General features: G+C 44.4%; 1 protein-coding gene across 2 annotated transcripts in view; it reads left to right on the top strand.

The window, feature by feature from the left end:
* The window catches only part of LOC119964717 (laminin subunit gamma-1-like), a 95,884-nt gene that overhangs the window by 11,949 nt on the left and 65,166 nt on the right, over window positions 1-18,769 (top strand). For both annotated transcript variants that reach the window (XM_038794611.1, XM_038794609.1), the window contains exon 2: window positions 14,746-14,934. In XM_038794611.1, the coding sequence (XP_038650539.1) occupies window positions 14,746-14,934 (189 nt within the window). The remainder of the gene's footprint in view (window positions 1-14,745; window positions 14,935-18,769) is intronic.

Here is an 18,769-nt window from a genome sequence, read left to right as displayed (position 1 = left end):
AAGCCCCCCAATCGAGAAGGGTTTGCCCCTCTCAGTGCCCCCAAGGGGGCAATGCCAGGGGGCATGCCCAGCCTCATCCCGCAACACTGAGGCCCCCAGGCACTTGCGCACACCCGGCATGGTCAACAAGACTGGCTCCGGGTTCGAGAACCAATAATGAATTACGTACATGTGAGATCCCGCTGTTGGGAGGGAAGATTCAATGTGGTCAGAAGAATTGGTTATAACCTCACTAATGATATTGAAATTGACCCAATTTGATGCAAAACAGGTTCTTGCCCATCCTGGGTGTGAATCTGATCATGTCATCGGGAGGGTCCAGGAACGTCGCGATGGGAAATCCTGCTGATGCAAACCTAATTTCTGGCCTCACTGGAGAGTTTGCGGCTATTAGGGGATTTGCACCATGGCTAACAGCCCCACAGAATCGCACCCGCTTTCCTTGGTAATCACCATTGCCAATATTGATGTGCTGAATATAAATGTGGTTTACAAAAGGTATAGGTTATTATTTAGCAATTGATGTAGCAATAAGCTCATTTATACCGCAATAATCCAGAGCCTTGACAGCAATTGTGAAATATTTATGCAGCCTCCCAGTTGTTATTTTCTCTTTCCTTTTTTGTGTGATGATAGTGTTAATGGCAGAGGCATTAGGTATCTGGGCTGCAATTCCAGACATGTTTTAGAAAACTTACTTTCTGGTTTGGAACTGCGTAAACAACATTTCTCTTCACTTACCCCAACATTGGTCACAAACCCACTATTCCACCCAGTCTAGATGTTGATAGCTGAATCAGTGTTCACACCTGGATTGTGTTTTGTTATGTCCAGCGCAGCAAAATGCTTAGAGGAAATAGACCTGAATTAAGCACTCAATGCTATAGTCAAGCATTGTTTGACACTATGGGCTGGATTCTCCGATTTGAGGCTATGTCCGGAGCATGTGGGCAGCACGGTAGCATTATGGCTAGCACAATTGCTTCACAGTTCCAGGGTCCCAGGTTCGATTCCGGCTTGGGTCACTGTCTGTGCGGAGTCTGCACATCCTCCCCGTGTGTGCGTGGGTTTCCTCCGGGTGCTCCAGTTTCCTCCCACAGTCCAAAGATGTGCAAGTTAGGTGGATTGACCATGATAAATTGCCCTTAGTGTCCTAAATTGCCCTTAGTGTTGGGTGGGGTTACTGGGTTATGGGGATAGGGTGGAGGTGTTGACCTTGGGTAGGGTGCTCTTTCCAAGAGCTGGTGCAGACTCGATGGGCCGAATGGCCTCCTTCTGCACTGTAAATTCTATGATAAAACTCTCTGTGTCTAGTCTTACGACCAAAAAGTTGGCGCCGCACCCACACCGATGCTCTGCCCAGTGGGGTCTTAGCAGCCGCGCCACGTAAAGCCCCCGCCTTTACCTGTAGATATGGATGGAGAATTGCCGGGTTCATAGCCGCGCATGCACACAGCGGTGACCTGTGGCAGCCATGCCGTTCCCTACAACGTTGGGCAGACCGCGCGTGGACCCGGCCTGCCAGATAATGCCCCCTGTAACCCCCCAAGATCACTCTCCCACCAGTCCCCACAGATCCCCCCCGAAGCCCCGTGGGCCAGCGGAATGGTCCCTCTGCCCTACTGTGGCGGCACTGGATACAGTCCGCAGCCGACATGCGAAGTCCCCGAAAACTGTGAGCGCATGCGACTGACGGCGCCGATTTCAGTGTAAAAACGGATTCTCCGCCCAATTGCCGAACGCAAATTTCAGCGTCGGCAATCAGAGAACCCCGCCCCTAAGTTGTTTATAATCTCATACTTATCCTATAACCATCTGATCATTCGGATATCTGCAAGCTTCTGTGCTGAAATGCTAACTTGTGCTGAGGTAAGAACCTATGGATGCTGTATGGAAATACCCTGCAAGAAATGGGCGGCATTGTAACACAATGGGTAGCACTGTTGCTTCACAACACCAGGGGCCCGGGTTCGATTCCCAGCTTGGGTCACTGTCTAAATGGAGTCTGCACGTTCTTCCCCTGCCTTTTTAAAAAATGTTTTGTTTCATTAGAAACATGTATCAAAATAGATCACAACGAATAAACACCCCGGGAAACATACTTCCCAACAATCAATTATACAGATTTTTATCCTTTTTCACGCCCCCTCCCCCGCGACAAACAGCCCCTCAAACACAGTCAAAAGCATCCCCCACCTTTCCTCAAACCCCCTGCAGAGCCCCTTAACTCATCTTCTCTAATTGCAGGAAGTCATACAGGTTACCCAACCATGCTGCTACCCCCAGTGGCGATGCAGACCGACACTCCAGCAATATTTGCTGCTGTGCAATCAGAGAGGCGAAGGCCAAGACATCGACCTTCCTCCTTTCCATGTGCTCCGGCTTCTCTGAATCCCCAAATAGCACCACCAAAGTGTCTGAGTCCACCTCCTCCTCCACTACCCTGGCTAAGACCGCGAACACTTCCGCCCAGAATCTTCCCAATTTTTCGCAACCCCAAAACATGTGCGTGTGATTCGCTGGCTCCCGCCCACGCCTCTCACACTCATCTGTACCCCATGAAAGAACCCATTAATTCTCGCCCAAGTCACCACCTTAAACTGTATCAGGCTCATCCTTGCACAAGAGGAGGTCCCATTTACTCTACGCAATGCCTCACTCCATACTCCTCACTTGATCTCCCCTCCCAACTCCCCTTCCCATTTCTCCATGATCTTCGCCACCCGCTCGCCTCCCTGCTCCCCCAGCCACTTGTATATATCCCCAAATCTTCCTTCCCCTTCCACATCTGGAAGCAGCAGTCACTCCAGCAGAGTTTATCCCGGCAACTTCGGGAACCCGTTCCAGACCTTTCGCGCAAAGTCCCTAACCTGCAGATACCTGAACTTACTCCCCCTTGGCAGCTCTACCTTCTCCCTTAGCTTCTCCAGACTGGCGAACACTTCGTTCTTCGCATGACTGCGTGGGTTTCCTCCAGGAACTCTGGTTTCCTCCCACAAGTCCCTTGATGCTTGTTAAGTGAACTGGACATTCTGAATTCTCCCTCCGTGTACCCGAACAGGCACTGGAATGTGGCGACTAGAGGATTTTCACAGTAACTTCATTGCAGTGTTAATGTAAGCCTACTTGTGACACTAATTTAGATTGCTATTATATTGGGGATTGGAATACAAGAATAAGGAAATCTTGGCACAGTTGTGCAGGGTTTTGGTGGAACCACACCTGGAGTACTGTGTGCAGTTTTGGTCTCCACATTTAGGGAAGGATATATTTGCGTTGTAGGTGATACAACGAAGGTTCATTAATTTGGTCCATGGGGGACGAGTCAGTTGTCCTATGACAAGGCTGAATATATTGAGCCTATAGTCTCTGGGTTTAAGGTGAATGAGAGGTGATCTAATTGAAAAATACAAGATTCTGAAGAAGACTCACGGGGAAGACACTGAAAGGGTGCTTCCCTTAGCTGGGGAATCTAGAACATAGGAACACAGTAGCAGGAAATGGGCCCATCATTTAGGACTGAAATACGGAGAAATTTCTTTGCTCTTTGGAATTCGATACCCCTGAAGGTTATTGGAATTTTCCTTCAGTAAATATATTGAAGACTGAGATAGACTTTTGATGTCTCAGGGAATCCAGTGATATGGAGAGTGGGCAATAATGTGGCATACAAGATTAACCAAATTGTAAGGTGGAGTAGGCTAGAGGGCTCACATGGCTTAAACATGTATTCTCATGTATTTTCTTGAATTCTGTTTAATTCCCTTTTCTTCCCATGTACTGAATGATCTGTTGAGCTGCTTGCAGAAAAATTCTTTTCACTGTACCTCGGTACACGTGACAATAAACAAATCCAATCCAATCCAAACATAAAATGGCTTCACTATGTGTTCCTCTGCTGGATTAGTGGGTAAAGGCATCACATACTATTGTCCCTCTGAATCATTCTCATTGCTTGGCACGTATTAAAACAGATTTTTATTTTTAAAAAAATATTTTTATTGCCATTTTCCAACTTTAAAGTATAACAGTTTAACATATAAAGCACAAAATATTTACAAAGTGACAGCTCAAGTGTATCTGATATTTACAAACAAAGTTTGTGTCTTATGTACAACGTTTTTTACCAGCGAACCCCCGACCCCCTCCCCTTTTCCTTGTTGGTGGCATGTTCCGCTTTTTTTTGCCTTTTGCCTTGCTGCGGGTTTTATTTTTTATTGTTTGGTGTTGGGAGGGGGGGGGGGGCCTGCGTGGCCCTTCCTCCCCCTCCCCTTGGCCCCCGTGCTTTATTTTGGGCCTTCCTTGGGATCCTCTCACCCCTCCCCCCCTGCCCCCGTCTCTTCTCTGTGCCCTCCCTTGTCTTCCTCTCCCTCTTCGCCCCCTCCCCCTGCCTAGACACTGTTTGCCTCGAATAAGTCTTGGAACAGGCTGATGAGTGGGAGTGGCCCCACGCTTTGTGGAATCCCTTGTCCGACCCTCGGATGGTGTACTTGATCTTCTCCAGGTGGAGAAATTCCACCAGGTCTGCCAGCCAGTCTGCAGCTTTGGGTGGTGCCAGCCAAGCAGGATTCTCCAAACCGCTCCAGTACTTCGATGGGGTACTTCCATTCGATTCCGTCGAAGACCTTTTCTGCGTCCAGGGAGACAATCACCTCTGGTGTTCTCTGCCCAGAATAGGATCATTATTACATTCAGCAGCCGCCTGATATTCGCAGTTAGCTGCCTACCCTTGACAAAGCCCTGGTCCTCTGTGACCACCTCTGGTATGTAATTCTCCAGTCTCTTGGCCAGGACTTTCGCAAGTAACTTCACATCTACATTCAGCAGTGAAATGGGTCGATATGATCCACATTACGATATCGTGGCCGGTGTTAGCGTAGGAGGCATGGTGCCCCTCACTTGCGAGTTTGCGAATATGGCTCGTTGGTGTGGGGCCAGGGTTGGTGCAAATTTCTTATCGAACTCCGCCGGGAACCCGTCGGATCCAGGTTCGCCCCCTCGTGAGTTGCCATTTTTTTCCCCAGCCTATCGACTGTCTTCTGCATGGTGGCCATCACCTCTGCCACTGCCACCTTGACTGACACCTGGATTTCTGTCCTGATCGCCACCTTCATGGCGGTCAGTTCCTTCATGAGGAAGCTCTTCCACGCGTCTCCAGGTGGTGGGGGAAAGGCTGATGCTCGGGTCGTCGGTCGCCCTCCCGCCTGGGTGGCCAGCGCCCCTTCGCCTTGTGGGTCCGCTGCCCTGTCCGCCTGCTGCTCTTGGCTCTTGCTGCCGTCTCTTCGGCCTCTCAAGCTCCCGTTCACTGGCATCTCTTCTTGGTTACCCTCCTCTTGCTGTTGAGGGATTTTTCCTTTGAAAAGTTAGTTTGTTATGCCATTTCCTTTTTTTTTAAATTTAGAGTACCCAATTCATTTTTTCCAATTAAGTGGCAATTTAGCATGTTCAATCCACCTAGCCTGCACATCTTTGGGTTGTGGGGGTGAAACCCACACAAACATGGGGAGAATGTGCAAACTCCACACGGACAGTGACCCAGAGCCGGGATCGAACCTGGGACCTCGGTGTCATGAGGCTGCAGTGCTAGCCACTGCGCCACCGTGCTGCCCAGTGTTATGCCATTTTCGAAGGGGACTAGAATGTCGGACAAATATTTGTAAAACTGTTTTATTCACAAACAGCATTGTGCAATCTCCTCTTGAAATACAAAATGAAAATGACTTCTCTTCCTAAATAGAAACTCTAATTCAGAAAGACAGTGATCCCCTGAGATGTACTGTGAAATAAATGCACTGTATTTTGCAATCTTTAAGCATATCTTCAAGCAAAACATTTATAATGACCCCTATTTCTGGTCTATCAGCACAATTGGAGCCAAACATATACAGACAGACAATGTGCTTACTCTGTGTCTGGGATGCAGTTAATGAGCCATGCCTGTGATGACTGGGTGGTTGCATTGTTCCTCTTGTAGCCTTTAAAACCGGCTCGGGGAATGATCCAACAGTCACGGTAGAAGCCAAAACATGAGGGAACCAGCCATGAGGGCTCCCGAATAAAGAGAAGAGGGGCCCTTTGTATGATGTCATGAGGCCTGGCTGCAACTTGCCTTTCTGATTCCTGAGTGCTGAATCTGATTTCTGCTTTTCCATTAATTTATAAGAACGAGATGTTAAGCCTTCAGAAAATTCTTTCCTGTACAGCTAGACGATTGAAACTGTAGAAATGCAATAATGCCACATTATCAACCTATTCACGTTCATGCCTTTGTGACCAAGTCTTGTTCCCATATTCATTTGGCTTATTTGTATCTTCTAAGACAGGTTGTACACCATCAATGGATTGGCAAACATTTGAATGACGCGTGGAGTTATATAATCTGCAGGAGTTACTTTGTTAACAGCAATTGCGCGTCTGGGGCACAGTTAGGAGTTCAAGCCTCATTGGCATTAATTTGAGGTTGCAAATTGTTATAGACCCCAGAAAACATTTTGGTGAAGGCCAGAGGATGAACTGAGAACCCATGTGCCTATCTACTGATGTATCTCAAGACCCTGACATGTTAGTTGTTAAGAGAAAGTTTGCTGCTTTTCACTTCCATGAGTTTCCCAATATAAATGGGATTTTGCATTTTTTATCTATTGGGCATCTGTCATCTTCCAAATAAAAAATAATTCTCAAACATTTCTGGTTAAATAAATAACATATGCTGTTGTTGAGCAATATTACACTTTAACATAGCTTTTGGAGATATTAAAAAATCTTCCAATCGGAGTCAGAATCCTTGGGCGGGATTCTCTGGTCTCCGACACCGAAATCATTTTCAATGATTGGCCGGAGAATCCACGTTGGCGCTGAAATCGGGGGCGTGCTGCTTTTGCAATGCTCCGCCCACTCCAAAATGGCGTACTCGCAGAGTACACTGTACGTCGTGTGAACAGCCTCAGGACGTTACCTGAGGCCCTCCCCCGATGGGCCGAATTTCCAATGGCGTGGGTCACTCATGCGAGTTTTTTTTCGGGAACGCAGCATAGCGGCTGCGGCCTGAGTCCAGCTTCGCCACAGTCGGTGAGGGGGAGCCGATCCACTGGTGGGGGGGGGGGGTGGGGCTGGGGGCACTGGTGGGTGGTGGTCCTGGGGTGGTGAGCCTGGCCGAAGGGGACACTATTTAGCAGGCCGGGTCTGCATGCGGCCGGCGCCATGTTGCATGGTGCGGCCTCTGCAGGCCGCTGCCGGCGCATGCGCGGCCATGGACTCGGCAATTCTGCGGCCGAATCTGGAGCAAGAGTCGAGGGCTCTACGCTGCGTGTCTGCTAGTCCCCCAGCAAATGGAGGATCGGTGGCGGTTTTGCGCCATTTTTTCAGGTGTGAAACTCCACTGTTCCCACGCCGGCGTCAGCTCTTAGTCTCAAATGCGGAGAATCCAGCCCCTTGTGTCTAACACTGATCAGACAGAAAACTAGCCACTTCAGTGCATAATACCCTACCAGTTATTTAATTTAATTTATTTTTTTGTTTTTTGTGTGTGCTCTTCTTTTGTACATATATATATATATATATTTTGTTCTGTGTACATAACGGTAAATATACTTTGTTCAAAAATCCAATAAAAAACATTTATAAAATAAAAACTGGCCACTTATCTGGGTATGTTCAAAAGGCTTCTGATCCGACTTCGGATCCACGATGCAAAAAAAACTCCCTCAGTGCTAGAATCCTCACAGAAAGCAGTGAAGGGGATCAGCACAGAACCCCAACCCCTCAATTTTATGGCACTACCTGTCATGAGGTAAGTTTAAGTGTCCTGTGTGATTGTTAGTGAATGGGTGATGGATGGATTTTGGTGAATGAGTAATGGATGAGTGAATGAGTGGGGTAGTTGGGTTTGTACGCGGGTGAGGTAAGTCGGTAGGATGGGCGAGGTAAGTGGATAAATGGGTAGGATGGCAGGTGGAAATTGTGGTAGGATGGCATGTGAATAGGGTGGCAAGGTGGGCGAGGCAGTCGGGTGGCTGGTGAGTAAGGTGGTCGGGGAAGGTGGAAGGGTGGCATGTGGATGAGAAGATAGGTTGGCAGGTGGCTCAGGTGCAGGATGGTGGGTGGGTAAGGTGGCAGGGTAGCAGGTAGGTAGGGCGGGATGTAGGTGAGGTGGCAGGTTGGTCAGGTGGCAGTTAGGGTGGTAGGTAGATGTGGTGGCAGGTGGATGGAGTGGCAGGTGGGTGAGGTGGTAGGATTATAATAAGTTTGTTCAACAATTACAGAATGGGGTTAGAGGGCTTAGATTCTTCAATATTTAATCACTGAGCATCTTAAAATAAGATTTTTATTGAACTAGTCATAGGAATTTCATTGAAATCTTAAACCTCAATTAAGTAATTAAATGAATTGTTTTAACTGCCAAACAGGTTCTGATTTCCCCCTTGCTAATTGCTATCATTAATGTATATATTTAATGGCCCTGTGTGCTAAACCAGGAATGTAATTGATGATTAAACCTGATCACATGCAGTTCAGCGGATAACTCTAGGCATATCAGTCCTTTTTCAGCATCGATTTACATGCTGTGCCCGTCCCCATGTAATCAAATCGGAGCCATTGCTCCCAAGCATGTCCATTTTAAGTAAGCAATTGTTGGGTTCTGCATTGGGCTCCAGCCCCTAGGAAGTGTATCGGGCATTCATCACACTTCTTTTAAAATTCAATAAAAATCTTATTCTAAGATGCTCAGTGATTAAATATTGAAGAATCTAAGCCCTCTAACCCCATTCTGTAATTGTTGAACAAACTTATTATAATCCTACCACCTCACCCACCTGCCACTCCATCCACCTACTGCTGAGCTCACTGCGTATTATAATAGCCTTTCCGGCAGATTGGCGTGTTTATTTGTCACTGGAGGATTGGACATCACAATGATCTAACCTAGCGCATTTATCATCGAATTTGCCGTTGTGTTCATATGTTGTCCTGTTGTTTCTTTCCACTTCGATCCAGTGTTGGAACTGGGGTGAATGTCAGGGCAAAGCACATTTCAGTTAAAATTCTACATGGGCAATTGTTGTTCAAATCTATTTTGAAATATTCATTCATCATCCAGTTAATCATTTTTGCCAGTTTCATCATTTTTACAAACCCAGAAATTGAAGCATATTTATTCCTGACTCCACAGAAAAACCTCCAGCCATCCCAATATTTGCACTGTGGGCTAGTTTAAAGCAGTCTCCAGATTCAGATTAGCCGCAGGCCAAATATTACTGGTGAAAATGATCACCTTCAGTGTCTGCATGGTAATATGGTGGAACACATTGTATTCCTATTTTAGACCTATTCCATTGATATAAGTTCCTCCCTTACCCTCGAACTGGATTGCCTCCATGCTCTGGATTTCCCCCCCAAACTCCTCCACCTTCCTTTCCTCCTTTAAGGCTATTCCATTCTTAAACTTCATCTCCTTGACCAAACTATTGATCACCCACCCTAATATCTACTTTATCTCAATATCCATTTTAAAAATAAATTTAGAATACCCAATTATTTTTTTCCAATTATGGGGCAATTTAGCGTGGCCAATCCACCTGGATTGTTTAGCTCACTAAGGGGCTGGTTTAGCTCACTAGGGGCTGGTTTAGCTCACTCGGCTAAATCGCTGACTTTTAAAGCAGACCAAGCAGGCCAGCAGCACGGTTCGATTCCCGTACCAGCCTCCCCGGACAGGCGCCGGAATGTGGCGACTAGGGGCTTTTCACAGTAACTTCATTGAAGCCTACTCGTGACAATAAGCGATTTTCATTTCACCTACCGTGTACATGTTTGGGTTGTGGGGATGAGCCCACGTAGACACAGGGAGAATGTGCAAACTCCACACAGACAGTGACCCGGGGCCAGGATCGAACCCGGTCCTCGGTGCTGTGAGGCAGCAGTGCTAACCACTGCGCCACCGTACTGCCCATAAATGGCCATTCAAGATCTCAGGATCTACCAGAGCACTTTGCAGCCAATGAATTTCTTTGGAAGTTAGTTGCTTTTTTTAAACCTCAGGAACATTTACACAGAGGGTGATCCTGTTTTGACAGAAAAAAAAGCTGAGGCCTGACAGTATAGTAGGAAGACGTTAAGGCATCAGTGTTTCAGAAGGACTCAGGAGCCTTTACTTTGATTTGCAATGTCATCTTGTGATGATATTGAAGAAAGTTACCAGGAATGGCCATGACTTTGAGGTGGTGCGGGGATCCTGGGCGGGGGGGGGGGGGGGGGGGGATGCAGTGAAGCATGCGGTTCAGCTGAAATTATTGGTTATTTGCGGAATAAAATAAACAAATGTAGAAGGATTCAAAAATCAAGATTAATTTTAGCCAGGACCCTGTATTAATCCTGAGACCAATCCAAAAGAATTGTGCCAATTGGCAGGTAACATGCTACTGACATGGTAAGTAGATCTATTATACTGGTGACTGCATCGGAATGTGGCTTCTACAGTTGTTAAATTGTTGCCGAAACCTGGTCACTGTCCACTGTGTGGAGTTTGCACTTTCTCCCCGTAGGTCTGCATGGATTTCACTCCACAATCCAAAGATGAGCAGGGTTGGTGGTTTGGCATCGCTAAATTGCCCCTTAATTGGACAAAAATAATTGGGTACTCCAAATTTACTTTAAAAAAATTATGGCCGAAAGACAAGTATTAATAACATCATTTGTTAATCATTATCCTCCTAGTCCCGGGTGAGACATAAGGCCACATTAGCAACACAAGGCAGGCAATTTATCCAACATTTAGGCAGTGAGAATCTATAGATCTATGGATGTGGAAAGCAAAGATCATTGCTAATGAGAGTTCTAAGACTGGTGAGTGTTATCTGTGTCTGTATGTGTGTGTATTTAATGAACTGCTTTATCCAGTCATAGGTTTCTACAGTGTGTTATAAGGTACTTGTCTCATGCCCCATTAAAGTGATCAATAAACATTGCATGGTTGAACTTCAATAAAAGCTCGGATCACAAACTAAACAGCATATTATTTCCAAGCCAGTTGAGATATCAAAGCCAGATTGAAGCTAAGAAAAGATGACATTTGGTCACTGTGTTTTGAAGTATGATTTAACAATGCAGTATTACACTGATAATATTAAAGAATGTGACGCATCAGTACTGTTATAGTATTCGAGCTCAAATAAGACTCAAAAGATAGCCACTGTCACTTTCAGACGGCAAAGTACAACTGTGATTAACAGCTCATTAACAGATCCACAACAACGCAACCCTTAACTTGTGAGCATTGCAACCAGTAGTGGGAAATGGGTTGAAAATTATGACTATTTCTTTAATGAGTTTTATTCTTCAGAAACTGATGTTTTCACTACCTCCTGATACTGTTGTACTGTGCCAACAATTCATCACACTACCATTCAAGCAAGTTTTGTGATGTTGCATCATTTAAATCACGTACACAGTTATGAAAAAATTGTTAACTGTTAGTTGGATCAATTGCCTCACGGCAATTGTCAAAAACATGGAGAGCGATTACTTATTTTGTTCATAGAATCCCTACAATGCAGAAGTCTGCACTGACCCTCTGAAAGAGTACCCTACCTCGGCCCACTCCCTTACACTATCCCGGTAACCCCACTCAACGTGCATATCCATGGACACTAAGGGACAATTTAGCATGGGCAATCCACTTAACCTGCACATCTTTGGATTGTGGAAGGAAACTGGAGCACCTGGAGAAAACCAATGCAGAAACTCCGCACAAGTCACCCAATGCTGGAATTGAACCTGGGACCCTGGCACTATGAGGAAGCAGTGCTTGTGCCACCGTGCTAACCTAGTTGTTCTAGTTTAAATTGTAAAATTGTAGAAGTGTAACTCATGTTTTCTCTGTGAACTAAATATCAGAGCACTTTGGATGGAAGGACAAGGCACTGTGTTGTATTTCACCTTGACTTAAATACAGTGAAGGTACAGACAGGGGAAAGACTTTAGCCTCATGACACCATGCACTGCAATTAGTGCAGCTGGTTTATAATATGTCTAACTGGAAGCTGCCAAATCACTGGTAATTATTGGCCAATTCCCGACACAAAGTAGTATTTGAATTACTGCCATGTCTCGCAGATGTTATGACCAGAGTCACTTTGCACGTAATAGGACTGCTGTCACACATGCTTCTGAGAAATAGTTGAAACTGTTGTACAATCTTTATTGCTGTGGGTCATCGCATACTGGACTGAAGCTTTTAACCTGCAAAGATAGGATGATTTTCATCAGATATTTGGCAATCATGCTTATTAAAGGTCTACCGGCTACCTAATAGTTTAGTGCATTTGGCCAGATTGGAAAGTATTAGGTTTCATCGCTGACAGTTTTTGATGAGCTGGCAAATTACTGGTGTTAGGTGTGGACCAATAGGCTCCAGTGTCCCTGGGCTAGGGAGGGGAAAATCATAGAAATCATAGAATTTACCGTGCAGAAGGACGCCTAGTATTTCTCTAGTATTTTTCTTCCTGATCCCCAAATGTGGTAAGGATCTAAATCTGAAGAAGACATGCAAACAAAGTCAGATAGACTGCTGCACCAATGTGGAATATGTTACGACTCAAAATAGCGCACCATTCAAATTAACCAAAGACTTAAGTCATGAAATCGAATACATTCTATGCCTTGTTATTGGTAATAAAAGATACAGTGGTTCTAAGGAACAAAGTCCAAAGATGTGCAGGTTAGGTGGATTGGCCATGCTAAATTGCCCGTAGTGTAAGATTAATGGGGGGATTGTTGGGTTACGGGTATACGGATTACGTGGGTTTAAGTAGGGTGATCATTGCGCGGCACAACATCGAGGGCCGAAGGGCCTGTTCTGTGCTGTACTGTTCTATTCTATTCTATTCTATAATAAATACTGAAAAACAATAGGTCACAAGGTGATGGCAAGGTGGGGAGTTAACTTTGATTCAGGAGACATAGCTTCCTGGCATTCATGCCTGGGTTCACACATGAGAGATTGGTACTTGGGTGAGGTGCCTGAGGGTGTACACTGCCGGTATCCATGCAGTGGCTTCAGGAGAGGCAAGGAGAAAGTGGGAAGTGACAAATAAAAGGGACATGAAAAATCCTCTTTTCTAGAAAGACAACCACTAAAAGTCCACTCGGTGGTTTGTATAGTTCGTCACAAGAAATTACAAATTTCTCCTTAAATGTTCAGTAGACGTGCGCAGTAAGAAGTCTTACAACACCAGGTTAAAGTCCAACAGATTTGTTTCAAACACGAGCTTTCAGAGCACTGCTTCTTCCTCAGGTGAATGACGTAGTAGACGTGCTGCCATATGCAATCTACTACAAACCGTTGTACACGTTGATGAAACTGCAAGCATGGTGGCAAGTACTTCTCTTTGCTGAATGATGTGGACGATATCACTCAGCTTGGAAAAGGGAAGCAGTTGATCCCATTGCGTAGTGACAGTTAGGCCATGGATGTGACTCCAATGGGCTGTGAAGGGTCTAAGTTTCTGATCTGAAAAGAGAAACAGTGCCATCTTGTGGCCTTCCCTATACATTGGACTCTGCAATCTCCCAGAGTATTGCTGATGTAAACTGTGGTTTTAATAATATGCACTACAGAGTCCTTAACCTAAAAGATTGGTTCCACACATCTCATTAGATTTCTTAATGGAAGCCAGCTATTTCATAAACAGAAATAGCCAAAGCTGCACTTCAGACACGGCACAGTTTGTCTGCTTGTGACTGGCTCTAAAATGGGAAATATGTGGTTGATAACCATTGAAAATAAACTGAACCACAGATCATAAGATAAATGCTAGTATTCAGAACAGGAACATGATTGATCTGGACTGAACCCTCTTAGAAACAGATATATGAAAATAAATACTTGCATTCACATTTCACCTTATCACATGATCAGATTGTCTTAAAACACTGTATAACGAATGGCTGTTTGATTGCAGTGGCTGTTATGTTGGTGAACTATATGCAACTTGTTTTTTGAAAATCTTGCATTAATTGGCTGTTTTATGAAAATATTCTTGATAAAGGAATATGTAAGATGTGGCCTAATAAAAGAGAAATGGGAGTTTCTAAAATTAAATGCTGTTAGATACAATTTATATTTTAAACTATAATAAGTCATCTGTTATAAATATTTCAGAGCTTGTAATTGAGTTCCATGGTAATATGTTGGGTTATGATATGTGAAAGTCTGGTTGAGATGGTGCCAAGCCATTCCATTTGAGTGAGGTAACTCCCAGAGATGCTACTCAGAGGTTACTGTGGTCACCCTCTTCCCGATTTATATAATGCTTTTAATTCAGACTTTTATGAATCTTCCACTGTGGGTTTCCGTGTAATTTGTCACAATTTCAACTTTCTTAAATATGATATTTAATTATACGGGCAATGTAATATTTTGTACCAAATCATTTGACAACACAATGGGGTTACAAGATAAAGCATTCTATTACAGCCTTTCCTTTGTCCAGTTATATGAGAACAGAATTATTCTCCACGATTAGCGTGAACATCAAAGAAAATTACTGATCTTAACCCATGTAGAAAGTGTTGTTTTTAAATCAGTCAGGTGAACTTTGACCTCTGTTGCTAATGTATTGCTGCATCTGCTGATGAGCACTATCATGATGAATGAGCATATTATAAAAATACACTGCTTTCAATCAGCAGTGATGGCTTTGTCATTAGCAGAAACCATTGTTCATATTATTTATTGTCTTGCCACAGAATGCAGCTGTAATCTCAGAGCTTATCGTTGCGAGTGGGACCCTAGACTCTACCAACAGACTGGAAGTGGTACACGCTGTTTGAACTGTGCCGGTAACAGTGAAGGACTACACTGTGAGAAATGTAAGGAAAATCACTATACTCCAAGAACAGGTGGACACTGTCAACCCTGCAGATGCAACTCACTGGGTAAGTACATGGAATTAGAAATTATGCCCTTTTATAATGCTAGGATGAGAATTAAAGCATTTGACTTTTCTGGAATTAAGGGTCAAGATAAATCAGATCAAGAATGACACTTTTTAAAATTTTCTTGCAATTCAAATATTTTTATTAAAGTTGCATTTTTAGACTGCACATACAAATGGATGAGGTGGTAACAGTTTACATATTGTTCCTTTTCGGCATCTTCCGACCCTCGGACGGTGTACCTGATCTTCTCCAGGTGGAGAAATTCCTATAGGTCTGCCAGCCAGTCTGCAGCTGTGGGTGGTGCTGCTGATTGCCAGCTGAGCAGAATTCCCTGGTGGGCGATTAGGCAAGCAAATGCAAGGGCGTCGGCCCTCCTCCCCATATGAAGGCCTGGCTGGTCTGATACCCTGAAGACTGACACTCTTGGGCACGGCTCCACCCTCACCCCCACAACCTTGGACATCGCCTCGTTAGCTGGGCCTCACTTTCACCGTCCAGATTTGTTCGAATGACAGCTTTATCCCTTTTTATTTTACCTGAAAGAATATGAGTGAGCTCTTTGGACCATTTTGTACCCCGATGATTTGGTGAAAACTGTCTGTTTGGGAATGTAAATTAACGAGACCAGTGCCCTGCATTTATTTTGCTGTAACATGAGCCTGAATGCAATGACAGTTATTTAGACCTACTTGGTCACGGGTCCGGGTTCATTTCTTCCCTGTACTGCAACCGTTCATAATTTCAATTCTAGGTGATGGAAGGACCTTGCATTCATTTTTGATAACATTCCCTTGATTTCAAAATAGAAAAGACAAGACAAACATAATTAGGAGAAACATTTTGTTCACATACTGCAGCTTCAAATCAGTGCTGTGCAGACTTTGCAGATTCCCTGGAGGCAGATAGCACCAATGGTCACTACCAGTGCAGTTGACGCAGGTTTCCTCAGTGATATCAATAAAGAAAGCCATACAGGTCACATAGGTAATTTACTGACCACCTCTGCTTCCATCTACTTCGTATACAGTGGGTTCAGTTTATCACCATTCACTGTGTAAAAAGGTACTTCCTCTACACCCCCCCCCCCCCCCCACCTCATTCACTGCAGCACATCTTGCCCAAAACCTTAAACCTGTGTCTCCTGGTCCTTGTACAATCAGCTGATGGGAACAGCTTTGTCTGCCTTATCTAAACAGTCATAATTTAATGCGCCTCTATCAGATCTCCCCCCAACTGCTAAAGACCAAGAACAACCCCATATTCTCCAATTTAACCTTGTAGCTAAAATACCACCTCTGTGGAAACATTCTGGTGAACATCCTTTGAAACCTTTCAAGGACCTGCACAACCTTCCTGAAGTGTGATGACCAGAGCTGGACACAATATTCCAAGGCCTGAATTTTTGCTCTCGCATCAGCTACACAGAGTTGGGACCATTCCCAACTCCATGAATTCGACTCCTGAAAAAGTGCCCTGGAAGTTCAGCTTTTCATTCCAGGGGATACGTTTTTCTAGGGGTTGTGCCTGCTGCCTTTGAAAAGAGTTTGTAGGCAGCCACAGGGGCTGGTGGGTGTGGAGGTGGGCTGGGAGAATGGGCCCATCTCAATGATCTGGAATTTTCTTCCAGCTGTGAAAAAAAAATGAAAGAAGACATAGCCTACAGCATTCATCCATCACATCCCCTCACGCCCACACACTCCCATCCCCTCACCCCCACACACTCCCAATGCTCCATTCATGTCAACTCATGCTGTTTCATTTCGCCAACCCAACTGCCCATGGCTCTTCATTCCCTCCATACCAATCTATGCCACTCTGCCCACTCCATGTCCCTTTACAGCTCCTATGCCAAAACCTATCAACCATGCCCCCCACCCTCCAACCTTTGTTAGGAAAGAGTTAATATTCCCAGTATTTAAATTAGAATCGGGGCTTTAATTGTTAAATAGATTGCACCAATGTATAAAGCAGATCGAGCTGGCACTGTTTTGTTGATGGAGAAGTGATTACTGAAGACTACGTCAAACTTTGAATAGATAAGTGATAGATGTGATATATGTAAGAAATAAGAAGACCTTCACGACCCATAATGAGTATGTCCTGAAGAACAGATTTTAATTAGGTTGTGGCCATGGACCTTGATTTGTGGGTTGAAGAATTGAACATTTTCATTTTGCACTTTGTAGACTTGGCAACGAGGTTTAGTCAGTCGATGATTATACATAGTAAAGAAAATAATTGTGGAACAGATAATACAAAAATGGACAGGGACCAGACTGGGGCCACCGGCAAATTTCCTCACTGATAATGAGGAGAGTTTACTAACGATTAATTTTGGGATCTGAGTGAAAATCTGAAAATAATAGTTATAAATACAGCTACAGAAAGCCCATTTAGTAACAGGGGGAGCGAAAGAAATCATGCTGTGATGAGTGAAATGCCTTGTAAAAATGTTGACAGTTCGACCTAATTGTAAATTAACTTTGGCTTTAGTCCTTGCAAAAAAATAACTATAGATGGCTGGGGGTACAGCCCAAATCAGTTGTTTTTTTGGGAGAAATTCCCAAATTCCTTCAGTCATGAACGATCATCCTCCAGCTTGGGAGGGGACTAGCTCTAGCTTTTCTGAGCATTTGAATGCACGTCACATGGGCAGAGGAGCATCCCTTAAGGCAGAAACCTCAAAATTAATTCGGAGAGCATTGAGGCACAATGTATGGGCCATTGGAAATAATTTTCAAACAGGGAGACATGGCATACTATGAAAGAGATGGATTTGGTGTGTGGAAAGGTCTAGGAAAGGTTATAGATATAGATGGTAAAACAATCATTTTTCAGAATGGAAGCCAAACTATTCAGATACAGTCGTCAAGATTAGTGGGCACAAATTACAAGTTTGCTGATTCAAAAGGGGTTATTGAACGTGCTGAGGGACCAGGTACATTTCATACACATAGGTTACAGAATTATGAGGACCAGATTGTGGAAATGTACAGGGTATCTGAAGGAGGACATAGTAATTCTGGTGAACCGGTGAGGCTATTTGTCCCAAAGGATAACTATTAAACGTTGGCACTAAAGTGACATACTTGCCAGAAGGGGATAGTCAGTGGAAGGATGCAACTATAATTGGTAGAGCAGGGAAGGCCACTGGAAAATCTAAAAACTGGCTGAATGTACAAGAAAAAGGGAAGGAGGTTAGGCTCATGAGTTGGGAACATGAAGTACAAAAAAGGAACACAGAAACCTGGTGTCAGTTTGGACATTAGGTCTGGCAGTGAACATGCCCATAGGAAGGGATCAAGAACTGTTGAAAGAACATCCCATAATAGGAAGGGAAGATCATGCAGTCTCTACCGGAACAAGATATGAAGCAGGATAGAGGGAACAGCTTAACAAGGTCAAGAACTATGGTTAAGACGAGGAATGCTCCAAGGAGCTGGAGCCCTTATGATCCAGAGGTCTTAGTGGCTTCTGACAAATTGGATGATAAGTAAATAAAAGATGTAAAACAGGAAGAACTGCAAAGTTGGAAAGAATTTGGAGTGCACACGGAGGTCCCAGAGAGGGTACAATGAGTTCTATTTCATAAATGGATATGCACGATAAAGGTGGTTCCTGATGGAACTTATAAGGCCAAAGCAAGGCTGGTGGAACAAGATTTTGTAGAAAACCTGGGTGACCAAGATGTAAGGGTAGATTCACCGATGGCAGGAAAGGTTATTTTGAAGACCTTTTGGCTTTATTAGCCAAAAATGCTTGGGAATGCTAATTGATAGTGTACGAGCCCTTCCTGTTTATTCCCTGTTCATTCCCTTATTTTCCCCTTTAT

This window comes from Scyliorhinus canicula, chromosome 4 (genome assembly GCF_902713615.1).
Source record: "Scyliorhinus canicula chromosome 4, sScyCan1.1, whole genome shotgun sequence".
Lineage (NCBI taxonomy): Eukaryota > Metazoa > Chordata > Chondrichthyes > Carcharhiniformes > Scyliorhinidae > Scyliorhinus > Scyliorhinus canicula.
Note: the sequence above shows the minus strand (reverse complement) of the source record. Positions and strands in the feature narration are given on the sequence as shown.